Raw genomic sequence first — 14185 nt, 5'->3', positions numbered from 1 at the left:
TCTGTTCATCTAGTTTGACTGAGTTCTGGAATATTGGTTTCATGAGGCTGCATTTGATTATTTGTGTTTTTTTAGTGATTTGTGATGAACCATTCATCAACTTTTATCAACGATTTTTACTTAGCATTTCACTCTAATTATATATTTGTTTTGTGTAGATGTTCCAAAGTCATCTATGTCGACTGATAGAAAAATAGAGCCAACTTATTTATATTTGTGATATAATTATCGATGCAAATAAATGAGAATAATTCTCCTTTCCTTAAGTTCTGTTGTGATTATTTTTGAGAGGGATTGCACCAATGGGGAGGGTGATACATTTTTTAAAGAAAGGTGAGCGAAAGGATGGGCACTTTCCGGGGCTCACATAAAAGCTGCTCCTCAAACATGACACTGCGGACTGGCCTCGACCAACAAGTCCACACGTCTCGAGCCGAAAGCGTTTGAATTCAGGCGCGCCTTGCCGCCATGCAGCTTGACCACTACACGCGTCCTTTTCCAAATTATTGCCGAACTTTCATCTTCCTTCAACCAAAGTTGATTGGAATTTTTCAGACTTCGCGCACACTTCTGACCAAACCCTAAAATGACTGAAAGCCCTTCAACCCAGTCCGAGTGCCAGTGCTTCACGAGTCATGTGGCAACATTTTAGTGTTTCGTGACGCGACGGCCGCACCTTCTTCTGCCTTCCCCGTCCCCCCTCCTCCTCCCCCTCACTGCCTTCCCCCCTCCCCTCCCTGCCCCCGCCCCTCTCAAGAAACCGAGCAGGAGGTTAAGTTTTGGGTTGTCAAGTGTCACAGTACTTTGAAAAAGCCAGCCATTGCCTATTTTCACTTTTGTTGAAAAATGAATTTAGTTGGGCCTGACAGAATGTGTTGATGAAAACAGCTGGACACTTGAACGGTTGAGTGCAGTTATCGTCCAAGTCCAGTTTGACGTGCTAGTTAGGCTAGTCGGCTGGTAATAGCAGTCAGATTCTTAGTAGACCAGTAGCAACGGCGCTACGGCTTCAAGTCTTTGCAAAAAGTAGAATTCTTAGCTACCACGATGGAGCCCTATGATGCTATTGTGAATCAGCCGGTGGTCATTGACAATGTAAGTCAACTTATGTTGATAATGAACCTAACCTGTACATGACATGTCCGGAACACCTTTGTGACGGCCCTTTATGTTGCCAGTCCCATGTTTACACTTTATTTTACGGTTTTGCAGGGATCTGGAGTCATCAAAGCGGGATTCGCTGGTGACCAAGTTCCTAAATGCTGCTTCCCGAATTAGTGAGTACTTTGATTTTCATCTTGTGACACTTCCCTTTCATACATAGTCAGCTGTCAATTAAATCGCTGGATCTTACCTTTTCTTTTAGCATTGGAAGGCCTAAACATGTACGTGTCATGGCTGGCGCCCTAGAAGGTGATTTGTTTGTGGGCCCCAAGGCGGAAGAACATCGTGGTCTGCTTAGCATTCGTTACCCTATGGAACACGGCATTGTCACTGACTGGAATGATATGGAACGCATCTGGCAGTACATTTACAGGTACCCTTAACCAGTTTTGATGTGCCTGAGTCAATGCGTTATTAGGTGAATTGTGGTTTATTAATTTTGCTTATTTAAATGTTTCAGTAATGATCAACTTCAGGCATTTGCTGAGGAGCACCCTGTTCTTCTGACGGAAGCTCCTTTAAATCCGAAGAAAGACAGAGAAAAGGCTGCAGAAATATTCTTTGAATCTCTCAATGTTCCTGCTCTGTTTGTGTCCATGCAAGCTGTCTTGAGCTTGTAAGTCTAAAATTTTCTTAATTTAAAAACAAAAAAAAAAACTAAATGTTATTATAACCCCTTAAAAAATTTGGGTTGTTGAAACATTTTTTGTTTCTGTTTTGTCTAAGTGTTTTATTTCACAACTTGATGAACAAAATGTGTAATGTTTTAGGTATGCCACTGGACGTACAACAGGTGTCGTTCTGGATGCTGGTGATGGGGTCACCCATGCTGTGCCCATTTATGAGGGTTTTGCCATGCCCCACAGTATCATGAGAGTCGATGTTGCCGGCAGGGATGTCACTAGGCACTTGAGGTAATTTCTATTATCATCTCTAAATTGTGCTTTTTTCCCCCCAATTTATTTCTTTTCTATTTTGACACTTTCTCTTTGTTCTTAGGCTTTTATTACGGAAGGAAGGAGTTAACTTCCGAACTACTGCTGAATTTGAAACAGTCCGTACAATTAAAGAAAAGTGTTGTTTCCTGGCAAATCAGCCTTTGAAAGAGGAAACTATGGATTCAGAGAAATTCCAATTCACCCTTCCTGATGGTAGCAAACTTGAGGTGAAGTTTGGTCCATAAGGTTTTTCAAACTCAATGTCTGTACTGTAAAATCATTAAATTAATTTAATCTTTCTTTTATTGTGACTTTAGATTGGCTCTGCGCGTTTCCGTGCTCCAGAAGTTTTGTTCAGACCAGACTTGATAGGAGAGGAATGTGAGGGACTTCATGAAGTCTTACTGTTTTCAATCACAAAGTCTGATCTAGATCTTAGGAAAGTTCTTTTCCAAAATATTGTCTTATCTGGAGGTTCTACTTTATACAAGGTAATAGCCTTAAAATTTTGTTTTCCATACCCTTTTATTGAGCTATGGCTATGATTCTATTGGTCAAAACTTCTGTCTTATGCCCATTGTTCATTTATCTGATCCACATTTTCAGGGCTTTGGAGATCGCCTTCTATCAGAAATCAAAAAGCTTGCTCCCAAAGATGTAAAAATCAGGGTAAGTTAGAAATTAAGAACCTTTTGCCCTCTTTTTTAAATGAGGAATCTTTCATTACACTAATCAATACTAATTGTCTCTCTTTCAAACAGATATCTGCACCTCAAGAACGTCTTTACTCCACATGGATTGGTGGATCAATTCTGGCATCCTTGGACACATTCAAACGGATGTGGGTGTCCAAGAGAGAATTTGATGAAGAGGGACACAGAGCAATTCAAAGAAAAACATTCTAGATAACTTAGATGGCATTCAATAGGAATGATTATTTTAAGTACAGTTCATTTTGTGATTGGCTTTGCTTTCCTGGGGTTTGGATATCGCAGTTGATACAATGAGTAATTTATTTTTGAAGGCTGTGACCAGCTCGACCCTAACTTACAATATTTATGTCTATCAATTGTGACTGAAATTTTTATTTGAATGTTTCCAACTACCATCATGTTATTTGATATTATGATATATTTTGTCTCGGAAGTTTTGCTATTGATTGTGTGTGTCGTGCATTATCACATTCTTTTTATAATTTCTCGTTGGTGCTTGTGGTTTTCCTTGACTGTCCAGGTAAAGGATTGTGCAGTTAGTTGTGAAAAATTTGTACCTCCCGTGATTTACATTGTTTGTTAATTATTTTGCAATGCATAGTTCTGTATTAATTATGATTATGAGATTTTAAAAAATACTAATGTAGATATGATATCTTGTAATGCGTCTAATTTGTCTCTCTTGTTCATTAATGAACTGGCTCGACAAATGAAATTTGTGTTTCCAAAAAAGAGTAGTTTTTATTCTTTGTTTATCTATTGCTTATTGCATTTTTGTGCAGGCCATGGCACTTGAATACATTTTGTCATACTTCGGGACCCTTTGCTCTGAGAAGCAGCCTATCTTAAATTGAAACACGATGTGCATTTTTCAAACCAAGCACTGGTGCTCTACGTCATAATTTAATCAAATTTATAAACAATGGCCATAGAACTTAAGCTCAAAATATCATTTCACTGTAAATTCTTTACACTGCCTTGATGTAAAAGGAGCTTTGCACCAGTGACTTGGCTTGTTGGTATTTTCTACCTGTATATTTTAGCTTCTATTCTCATCTTGAAAAGATAAATTGTACAACTGACTACTAAAGGATGGTTAGATAAGATATTAATTCAATCTTTGTATGTTTTTATATGGTATTAAATTATTAAAGTGTTTAATACTACATAGTGGTTCAAGTTTATTCTCCTGACACCAATCACACCTGAAATGGGCTTCCGAGACTAAGGAAACCTTGATCCTCTATCGCGACGGCCTCTTCCTCTGCGCTCTGAGCCACTTTTACGCGTGACCCACAAGGCCCCGCCTTGAGCTAGTGCCAGTAGAAGGACACGAACGTGCTGTTTACCGAACACTTCGGCCAGAGGGGCTCGAACGCCTTGCTGGGTAGGCCACCGCCTCCTGGCCGCGGTGCTGCAGGATAGAGCGGTGGCCTACCTCGCTATTATTACCATTAAGGGCTATAGACCACACATGATCTTTAAGCGCTCCAAAAGCCCCCCCCCCCCACAAAAAAAAGAGGATGGCCGCAGCCAGCAACAGCAGCGGTCTGAAGCTGAGGTGACCATTTGTGGCCCAGCCAGCCTATCACGTGCTTCTATTCAAATTCGAAGCGACCGGCGTGAAATAACGTGTGTTCCAATAGGGAACGCTCCTAGCCGGTCCACCGCCCGGCTGCCAGCGCTGACGGCTCCTATTACGACCCCTCCTTCTCCTCCTTTTTTCCGAAGCACCCTCGCTCGCCCGTCAAGGGACGTATCATTCGCTGCCACCCCGACACTTTGTTGACCGGAGGGGCGAAGCGGGCGAGGCGGTGACGCCGTGACGTCGTTCGGTTGGCATGGCAACGCAGCCCCTAACTCCCCCCCCCCTTCCCCTCCTGCCGTATTTGCACCCCGGGGAAGGGAGAGGGAAGGCCTTAAACCAACCTCCGGCACCTTCGGGCCTTCGGGCCTTCGGACCTTCGTCCAGCACGTGGCAACACGTGGTCAATCATCGACGAAAGGTGTCCGCAGCACTGCAAGGACGGCCTGGATCCACCCTGGAAACAAAAACCTCCCCACTGTCGCACAGTTCACGTTCATAGGCACGAGGTCGCAAAAAGCAGCGCGGATCGCATCGCTCTATTACTGGCTACCCCATGCTGATTCCCGACCCACAGTGGGCCAGAAGACCGGTGGAGGCGGCCAAAACTCGAGACGCGTTTTGAGCTCCAGAGTCGCTAAATGGGACTCGAACCGAACGTGTGACCCCACCAATGGATTCCTCGTTCGGAGAGCAGTCCATTGGTGGGGTCGCACGTTCGGTTCGAGCCCTGTTTAGCGACTCTGGAGCTCAAAACGCGTCTAGAGTTTTGGCCGCCTCCACCGGCCTTCTGGCCCACTGTGCGACCTTGACTTATTTGACTCCGCATACCGACACGTGCGTAAATCTAATCGAACCTGCACACTGATTACCAAGAGTCGTCTCGTCGCTCTGTCTCTGTCGCACTCATGCGGCGTCCCGCAGGGATGCGAGAGAGACAGAGCGACGGAGCGACTCCCCGGAATCAAAAGTAGAGTTCTAGGATCCTGCACGCTATTCTAGGACTGTGCGCGAGGTTGGGACAGCGTGTGCTGACACGCGCGCCGGGCGGTGTGAATCGGTTTCATTCGGGTCAAGTCGGTGTCGGTGCCTCCGTGAGACTACACTGCAAGCAGGCGGGCAGGCAGGCAGACACCGCCAGCCCTCGGCCTAGGGGCCTTGGGCTTGCCTCGCCTTGCCTCGCCTCGCCTTGGCCGCGTCCCTGAGTCCCTGGGACCGAGGCGCTAAACCGTCGCGGAAGTCAAAGTCAAAGTCGACGCGTGCAGCGAGCGCTGCGCGTGCAGAGCCTGGCCTGGCAGAGACAGGCAGAGTCCCTGCACACGGATTCCGACAGTCGTCTGCGTCGCTCTGTCCCTGTCGCACTCATGGGTTGCCTCGGAGGGATGCGAGAGAGACAGAGCGACTAAAACGGCGACTCTCGGAATGAGTCTGCTGGGCCCGGGCAGGCCCGGGGCCCCGTGAGGGCAGGCCAGCCGGCCGCCGGGCGTGCGCGCGGATTGCCTACCCGGCACTCGTTAGGCGCTCCGCTGGGCCGACGGGCCGACGTGGCCGACGCACAGTGCGCGGGAGGCGGTCAAAATTGCAGACGCGTTTTGAGCTCCAGAGTCGCTAAACAGGACTCGAACCGAACGTGTGACCCTACCAATGGATTGCTCTCCGAGTGAGGAATCCATTGGTGGGGTCACACGTTCGATTCGAGTGGCGACTCTGGAGCTCAGAACGCGTCTGGAATTTTGGCCGCCTCCACCGGTCTTCTGTCTTCGGGCCCACTGTGGGAGACGGCAGCCAGTAGCGGTACGGCCTGTGCCTCGACCCGTCAGCCAGCACCGGGCCAGCAACGCGTTCGTTCAAAATAATCGGCGAGGACTGAAGAGTGTGCCCTGCGATCGACGGACCGGCTGGATCGGGCTGGATTCGCCGAGAGTAACTTTCCACCGCAAAGAAATGACGGTCCCTTGCAGTGGTCGTGACTCGGCTGGATTGCTGCATTGTCGGGCTTCGCAGCGTTCGCAGCTTCACAGCTCCGCAGCGCTCCGCAGCCTCACAGCTCCACTGCACCCCTCCCCCTTCCTTTTCAGCCTGCGTCCCATTGTTGCCCCCTCCCCCTCCTTTTCAGCCTGCGTCCCATTGTTGCCCCCTCCCCCTCCTTTTCAGCCTGCGTCCCATTGTTGCCCCCTCCCCCTCCTTTTCAGCCTGCGTCCCATTGTTGCCCCTTCCCCCTCTTTTTCAGCCTGCGTCCCATTGTTACCCCCTCCACCTCCTTTTCAGCCTGCGACCCATTGTTGCCCCCTCCCCCTCCTTTTCAGCCTGCGACCCATTGTTGCCCCCTCCCCCTCCTTTTCAGCCTGCGACCCATTGTTGCCCCTCCCCCTCCTTTTCAGCCTCGGGCGCCCCCCTTGTTGCCCCCCCCCCTCCTTTTCAGCCTGCGACCCATTGTTGCCCCCTCCCCCCCCTTTTCAGCCTGCGACCCATTGTTGCCCCCTCCCCCTCCTTTTCAGCCTGCGACCCATTGTTGCCCCCTCCCCCTCCTTTTCAGCCTGCGACCCATTGTTGCCCCCTCCCCCTCCTTTTCAGCCTGCGACCCATTGTTGCCCCCTCCCCCTTCGCCAACACTTCGTCCACTGGTCCGCGCTGTGGCTTGCTGTTCGGTCCGGTCAACGCCTTGCAGCTTCTCCTAGGTTAGGACGCCCCTCTCGCTGTGTCTCTCCCTCCCTCTCTCCCAGTTTGCTCCTCTTTTTCTCGTTTTCCTCGGCGCTCCTCATCAGCCGCAGTGTGGTGATTCTTATGCCACTTGCCCGTCTGTGGCGTGCTTGTGGAAAGAGTGTGTGTGTGTGTGTGTGTGCATGTGTGTGTTTATTTGCTTGTTTGTTGACCGCAGGACTGTAGCCGTCATCGTCCGCCCCTCCCCAAAAGGACTATAAATTTATCTAAATGCGGTCTTCGTTAGTGCCGCTGCAACGCCATCATTGGCGCTGCGATGTGGCTTCCCGACGCCGCGACGCCGCCGTGACGGACTCAGCCCTTTTGTTTTTCGTCCTTCTTAGGGCTGCCCGGGGGCTTCGCGCCCTTTCGCCCTTTCGCGCCCTTTTCCTCATCGTTCCCGCCAATCAGGCTGGCGCCCTCCGTCCCTTCTGACGTCACTTCCGGTGTCACTCGCGCATCGCACACGCTGAAAAAAAAAACGAAAAATGACAGCGACACGCCTCTGGAGTCATATTATGCCCGTCCAAACCCGGCCTTCGAGTTCAGAATTAGTTGTGCAGATGCGCCATGGTCAACCTGCCGCCGCGGCGTCTACTCTGGCCCTGGCCGCCCTGGCCCTGGTCCATCGGGCCCTGCACTGGTAAAACAAAGGCATAAAAAGTATGCCCTTTAGGGCATAAATACTCTTTTACGCCCTTCCCAAGGGCATAAATCGTTTTATGCCCTTGGGAAGGGCGTAAATGGTATAGGAATTTCAAGTAAAATTTTAATGCCCTTCCCAAAGGCATTAACGATTTATGCCCTTTAAGGGCATAATTTTGATGCTTTTGTTTCACCAGTGTGTGGGCCGTTCTTGGAACGCCGCGTGAGTGCGAGAGAGGCGGAGCGTTCGTTTTTAGAGTGACCGGCCGTGGACCGCGGCGACTCCCACACCGCAAAAGCTCACAGCGCCCGGAATCGCGTCCGAGGATCACACGGATTAGCATTCTCGGCTATGACGTCCCCGCGGGGCCCGCCAATGGCGTAGGCCCAGTCCGTGACGCCGCGAGTGCCGTCACCATATTAGCCTTTTAAATCTTTTAATAAACGTCTTCCTCTTTTTATCATGTTCTTTGGTCGTGTGCGTTGCGTTCTTTTTAGTTTTTTTCTTTCTTAGGTCTTGCCGGCCGAATGTGTGGGCTGGCTGGTTGGTTGTTGTGGATGCGAATCCCAAACCGGACTCACGGGTTGCGGCGGCGCCGCCGCGCTGCGGCTCGCCACGGCACGGCCGGTAATATAGCAGTCTAGTCAACTCTGTCCCTGTGGTTCGCACGCGCGTGTGGCACGCCGCCGCGTGTAGCAAGACTCTCTGGGTGCGTGCGTTTGGTGTGTGTGTGTGTGTGTGTGTGTGTGTGTGTGTGTGTGCAGTGCTCGTTCGTGAGAGGAACGCCAAAATGGATCGCATTAAATACGGATTGAATGCGGCTGCGCCGGGCGGCACCTTGTGGCCACTCGGCGGCATACACTCTTGGTGTCGGGGGCACGGGGAAATCCACTCCTATTATCGTGCCCCGCGGGTCGTTGTGTGTGTGTGTGTGTGTGTGTGTGTGTGTCTGTGTGAGTTGGCGAGTGTGGACGTGTGCGTGTGCGTGATTTGTGTGTGTGTGTGTGTGTGTGTGTGTGTGTGTGTGTGTGTGTGTGTGTGTGTGTGTGTGTGTGTGTTTCACCGAGTAGCTGGACGACACGTAACACAGCAAGACGCGTAGAAAAAAGGAACGTCAACAACAAACTACTCTCACGGCCGCTCTGCTGGCCGGCCACCACGGCGCGGCCGCGGACAAAATGAAACGAACCAACAACAACTGTATGATACAATTAATGCGTCGTACAAAATACAAATAACGTGATACACCTTCGCTCCTTTTTCCCACGCTAGCTCCGACTAACTATCGCGCTCTGAAGATGCACGCGAAATGACGAAGACTCTGGCTCGAGAGACGGGTTTTTGGAATGAATATTTCCGACTAGCGTTTCACAAGTTCGCGAGGAAGGCGTCGTCATGATCAGAGGCATTCCTGCCGAGTTCTTTCCTTTTTCTTTAAGACGAATTTGTTTCAGTTCTGTACAGGTACAGTACAGGTCTGAGCAGGGCGAGCCCTGTACAGACGTCTTTTTGTTGTTTTTGTTCTTGCTCAATCCACTTCTTTTTGGGCCCACATAAATTACTCGTCGGTTCACTCGAAGACGGCCACACCATGGTCACCTAATTTCGCCCAGGCCGAAACACCTCTGCCGCATTTCTTGTCGTTTTTTTTATTAAATCTTTTTTCATTTTTTGGCGTGTCTTGATCTGAAACTGCTGACCCTTCGGCCGCTGCCGGGCGGCCAAGGACACGGGGCCTGTGTACTGTGTGTACTGTGTACGCGTCAAGTAGAGGAACTCATGACTCGTCAGATTGTGGCGGGAGCCGAGGCGTTTGCACCTCCGCGCACCTCGGCTCTGGAGTCTCCAGCGCGGCACAGTGGGCCAGAAGACCGGTGGAGGCGGCCAAAACTCTCGACGCGTTTTGAGCTCCAGAGTCGCTAAATGGGACTCGAACCGAACGTGTGATCCCATCTTTGGATTCCTCGTTCAGAGAGCAATCCATTGGTGGGGTCACACGTTCGGTTCGAGTCCTGTTTAACGACTCTGGAGCTCAAAACGCGTCAAGAGTTTTGGCCGCCTCCACCGGTCTTCTGGCCCACTGTGCGCGGCCCGCTTCTCCAGCAGAATCACTCCGAGGAGTCGTCATTTGATCGCTCTGTCTCTGTCGCGCTCGAGGGCCGGCCCGTCGGGGTGCGAGAGAGACAGCAGTCCGTCCCACGACCAGGTCGCCGACGTGGCCGCGCCGCCTTGCGAAGCGTCACGCACTACAAGGAGGCCAGAGACCTCCTGGATTCGGCCGAAAGTCTCACACTGCCTCGCCGTTTTGCGGCCCGCTTCGCCGCTTCGCCGCTTCGGGAAGCTGGACTCGTCAACTCTCCGGCATTTAGGGGTGGGGCGGGGTGGGGCGGCTGCGGTCAGCAGCACAGCGACGCACAGCGATACGATGCCTATCTCTGCAGTGGCGTAGCACCGCGTAGCACCGCGTAGCACGCCGTTTGCCGCTTCCGAGTCTTCCGAGAAGCCACCGCTACGCCTACGCCTCGCGCTCTCTCCCTCGCACTGACGCCCCGTCCCCCAGCGGGTGCGAGAGAGACGGAGGCCGGACAGCGGCACTGCGGTGACGCGCTCAATGAGCGTGTTGTTGGCCCGGCGCAGCCCGGCGGCCCGCGTGCTCGGCGAACTCGGCGAACTCGGCGAACTTGGCGAGGCGACGGGAATTCGGAGTGTCTGTCACGCCGTGTCGTGCATCCCAGTGTAGCGTCCACCGCTAGCATCCGCCGTCCTCGCCACAGGCGCGGGCTGGAGCCGCCTGCACTATCCGCAGCGCGGAGAGTCGTCTGCACTATCCGCAGCACGGAGAGTCGTCTGCATTATCCGCAGCGCGGAGAGTCGTCTGCACTGTCCGCAGCGCGGAGGGTCGTCTGCACTATCCGCAGCGCGGAGAGTCGTCTGCACTATCCGCAGCGCGGAGAGTCGTCTGCACTATCCGCAGCGCGGTGAGTCGTCTGCACTATCCGCAGCGCGGAGAGTCGTCTGCACTATCCGCAGCGCGGAGAGTCGTCTGCACTATCCGCAGCGCGGTGAGTCGTCTGCACTATCCGCAGCGCATGCTGGAGGCACCTGCACTATCCACACGGCCCACGATCCGGAACGCTATCGCGTGTCTGCCAATAATCACTTTGGCGATAAAGGCCGACTGCGAATAGCGCGCGCGCGATAATGCTGTTGTCGTGACGCGCGGTGCTGCGCGGTGCTGGCCGGTGTCCGCGTCGTCGCCGTCTGAAGACTGAGGACCGCGGCACTGTTGACCCAAATAAACAGGCACGGGCGGGCACAGCTAGGACTGCGGGCTGCGCCGGGGCTGCAGACTGATTCCGAGGGGGGCCTCTCTCTCTCCCGCACTCACGGCGGTCCCGCATGGGTGCGAGAGAGACAGGGCTCGGTCTGGACCTTTGCTGCCGATAACGTGGCCCATTTCGCCGGCGTGCGGGCCGCTAGGGCCCCAAGGGCGAAGGCCAAGGGTGGCGGTGCCATCGCGGTGCCATGGCGGGGCGCGTCAACAGGTGGGCGGAGGACGGCGCACAGTGAGCCAGAAGACCGGTGGAGGCGGCCAAAACTCTAGACGCGTTTTGAGCTCCAGAGTCGCTAAATGGGATTCGAATCGAACGCGTGACCCCACCAATGGGTTCCTCGTTCGGAGAGCAATCCATTGGTGGGGTCACACGTTCGGTTCGAGTCCCATTTAGCGACTCTGGAGCTCAAAACGCGTCTAGAGTTTTGGCCGCCTCCACCGGCCTCCTTCGCTTACAGTAGCTGCTTACTCGAACGCTAGAGGTCTGCTGAGGCCTAACAGCGCCGATGACGATGACCGGCCTTCTGGCCCACTGTGCGGCCGGGCGCCCTGGGCTTAGCCCTGGGTGTCTGGTGCAGTGTTGCCATGATATTGGCGTGCAGGGAGAACACAGGCCTGGTGCATCGCACAGTGCAGGCACAGTGCAGGCCGGCTGGACGGCGGAGACTGGAGCGCCCGCGCAGCAGCGAGTAGGCAATCCTGCCGACGCGCCAGTCGCACGGCGTTGCCTACCTTGTCCTCCACAGGCGCTACCCGCCGCCCCAGGTCACCAGAGAGGGAGAGAGAGAGAGAGAGAGAGAGAGAGAGAGGAGAGAGAGAGGAGAGAGAGAGAGAGAGGAGGAGAGAGAGGAGAGAGAGAGAGGAGGGGGAGAGAGAGAGAGAGAGAGAGAGAGAGAGAGAGAGAGAGAGAGAGAGAGAGAGAGGGGACTTTGCCCCGAGACCTGACTGGTGACTCGGTGCCTACAGCATCCCGGACACGGCCGACGGCCGTCCGCAAAGTCCCCCGCTGCTCGCCGCGATGCCGCGCGATGCCTCCCAGTGAGCACGACATCCTTCAATTGGAAAATGAAGCAAAACCACACGAAACCCTAGTGCCATGCATTGCACAGAAAGACGACGTGTCCGATTTCCCCTTGGCAGTCTGTATCGTAATTTCTCTGGCAGGACGAGAGAGAGAGAGAGAGAGAGAGAGAGAGAGAGAGAGAGAGAGAGAGAGAGAGAGAGAGAGAAGGAGGAGGAGGGCCGAGCGAGAGGAGGCAGAGAGGTCAAACCCGCACCAGACTAACCAGTCGGCTCTGTACAGCGGACCCCATCCAGAAACCAGCAGCTCAACCACAATACACCGCCAAAACAAATTAGAGACCCAAATCAGTCGCCGGTCGGTTGGGATGATGTTCTACTGATCTGGGTCAGATGTCTGAAGTAGCTGCGTGCAGCTTTGTTCTGCGGTAAAACATTTAAATCTTGCGGCCTTAGCCCAGCCACTGAAGAAAAACAACCTGGCTGCGCTAGCGGTTTTTACTGACTTCCAGGGACTCCTGCGTCCAATCTATCTAGCTGTGGTTAGGCCTCCCTCGGCGTCCTGGTACTTTTAAGACCCTACTCTTTCGTGCCGTTCCTTTACTCGGTGGCCTGGTGACACGCGTCGGCCCGGCGCACGCGCTTGTCCTAGCTCTTGTCTCTCGGGCTGTCTGGCCCACTGGCTGGCGGGCCTTCGGCCTTTTGCGTATCAGATTCCGATTGGCCAGTCTGTCGCGTGCACTCTCTTCGCCGTCAAATGAGCCAGCCACTCACTAATCGATGCTAATTACATGCAAAATGTTGCTCAGGCGTGACAAATCGGGAGTCGCTTGCAAGGTGGTTTCCTGGACGCTGGACGGATCGGTGTGCCCGTCCCGTGTGTTCCACCAGCACCACCCCAACCATCGCCGCGCCCCGGCGGCGCCCTGCCATCGCGCCGCGCCGTGGCACAGTGGGCCAGAAGACCGGTGGAGGCGGCCAAAACTCTAGACGCGTTTTGAGCTCCAGAGTCGCTAAACAGGGCTCGAACAGAACGTGTGACCCCACCAATGGATTCCTCGTTCGAAGAGCAATCCATTGGTGGGGTCACACGTTCGATTCGAGTCCCATTTAGCGACTCTGGAGCTCAAAACGCGTCTAGAGTTTTGGCCGCCTCCACCGGTCTTCTGGCCCACTGTGCGTGGTCGTCGAGGGCGAGGGCCTCGCCGTGCTCGCAGGGCTGGCAGCACCTTGCGCCGTGCTCGCCGTGCTCGGGCAGCCTGCTTGTTTGCCGCTCGGCCCGGCGGCCTGGCTCGGCTGGCTCGGCCTGGCTGCCCGGCTCGGCCTTGATGGCCCCGAGGCTGCTCGCTGCCGGCCGGGCCAGCCCCGCGGTGCCCCGCGGTGCCCCACGGCTGGCTCGCTGGTGGCACCAGCCTGCTGGCTGCCTGCTGGCTGCCTGCTGGCTGGCCGGGTCGTCGCGTTGCCGCGGCCGGTCCGACGGGACAGCATTCCATAGCGCCGACCAGCCGACCGCTTCACTTTTTCACGCGCAAGCCGCGCTTGGGCCGCGCTAGGCCGCGCTACGCCGAGCGCCAAGTTCAAAAGTCAACGCACGTCGCTGACTAATGGTCGCCTTTATGCCGTGTCAAATCAAAGTCTTGCGCCGCGGCACTGCTAGTGCCTGCGCGCGCCGTCCCGCACAGTGGGCCAGAAGACCGGTGGAGGCGGCCAAAACTCCAGACGCGTTTTGAGATCCAGAGTCGCTAAACAGGACTCGAACCGAACGTGTGACCCCACCAATGGTGCTCTCCGAACGAGGAGCCCATTGGTGGGGTCACACGTTCGATTCGAGTCCTATTTAGCGACTCTGGAGCTCAAAACGCGTCTGGAATTTTGGCCGCCTCCACCGGTCTTCTAGCCCACTGTGCGTCCCGGCTTCCGAGCGAACGCCAGGAGGCTTGGCTGGGCTGGCAGCGTGCGAGGGGCGCCTACTTCCTCTTTGCGCCGCAAACGCAAAAGACCTTTGAAGGTTACCTGAAACAGGCACGGAACGTTTGATATCAGGTTCTCCTTGACTGGACGGGGCAGCAGGAGGACCCAGCAGAT

At 54.0% G+C, this 14185-nt stretch overlaps 1 protein-coding gene across 1 annotated transcript; it reads left to right on the top strand.

Annotated features, from left to right (window-relative positions):
• Positions 1-719: 719 nt before the first annotated feature.
• On the top strand, positions 720-3634 carry LOC117646850 (beta-centractin). Its single transcript, XM_034388116.1, has 9 exons — positions 720-1095; positions 1213-1277; positions 1367-1537; positions 1625-1780; positions 1935-2078; positions 2164-2329; positions 2420-2593; positions 2709-2771; positions 2864-3634. Exons 1-9 carry the CDS (start codon positions 1048-1050, stop codon positions 3005-3007), a joined length of 1131 nt encoding a protein of 376 aa, XP_034244007.1. The 5' UTR covers positions 720-1047; the 3' UTR covers positions 3008-3634.
• Positions 3635-14185: the final 10551 nt, after the last annotated feature.

The sequence above is a fragment of the Thrips palmi genome, unplaced genomic scaffold (assembly GCF_012932325.1).
Source record: "Thrips palmi isolate BJ-2018 unplaced genomic scaffold, TpBJ-2018v1 HiC_scaffold_2, whole genome shotgun sequence".
NCBI lineage: Eukaryota > Metazoa > Arthropoda > Insecta > Thysanoptera > Thripidae > Thrips > Thrips palmi.
Note: the sequence above shows the minus strand (reverse complement) of the source record. Positions and strands in the feature narration are given on the sequence as shown.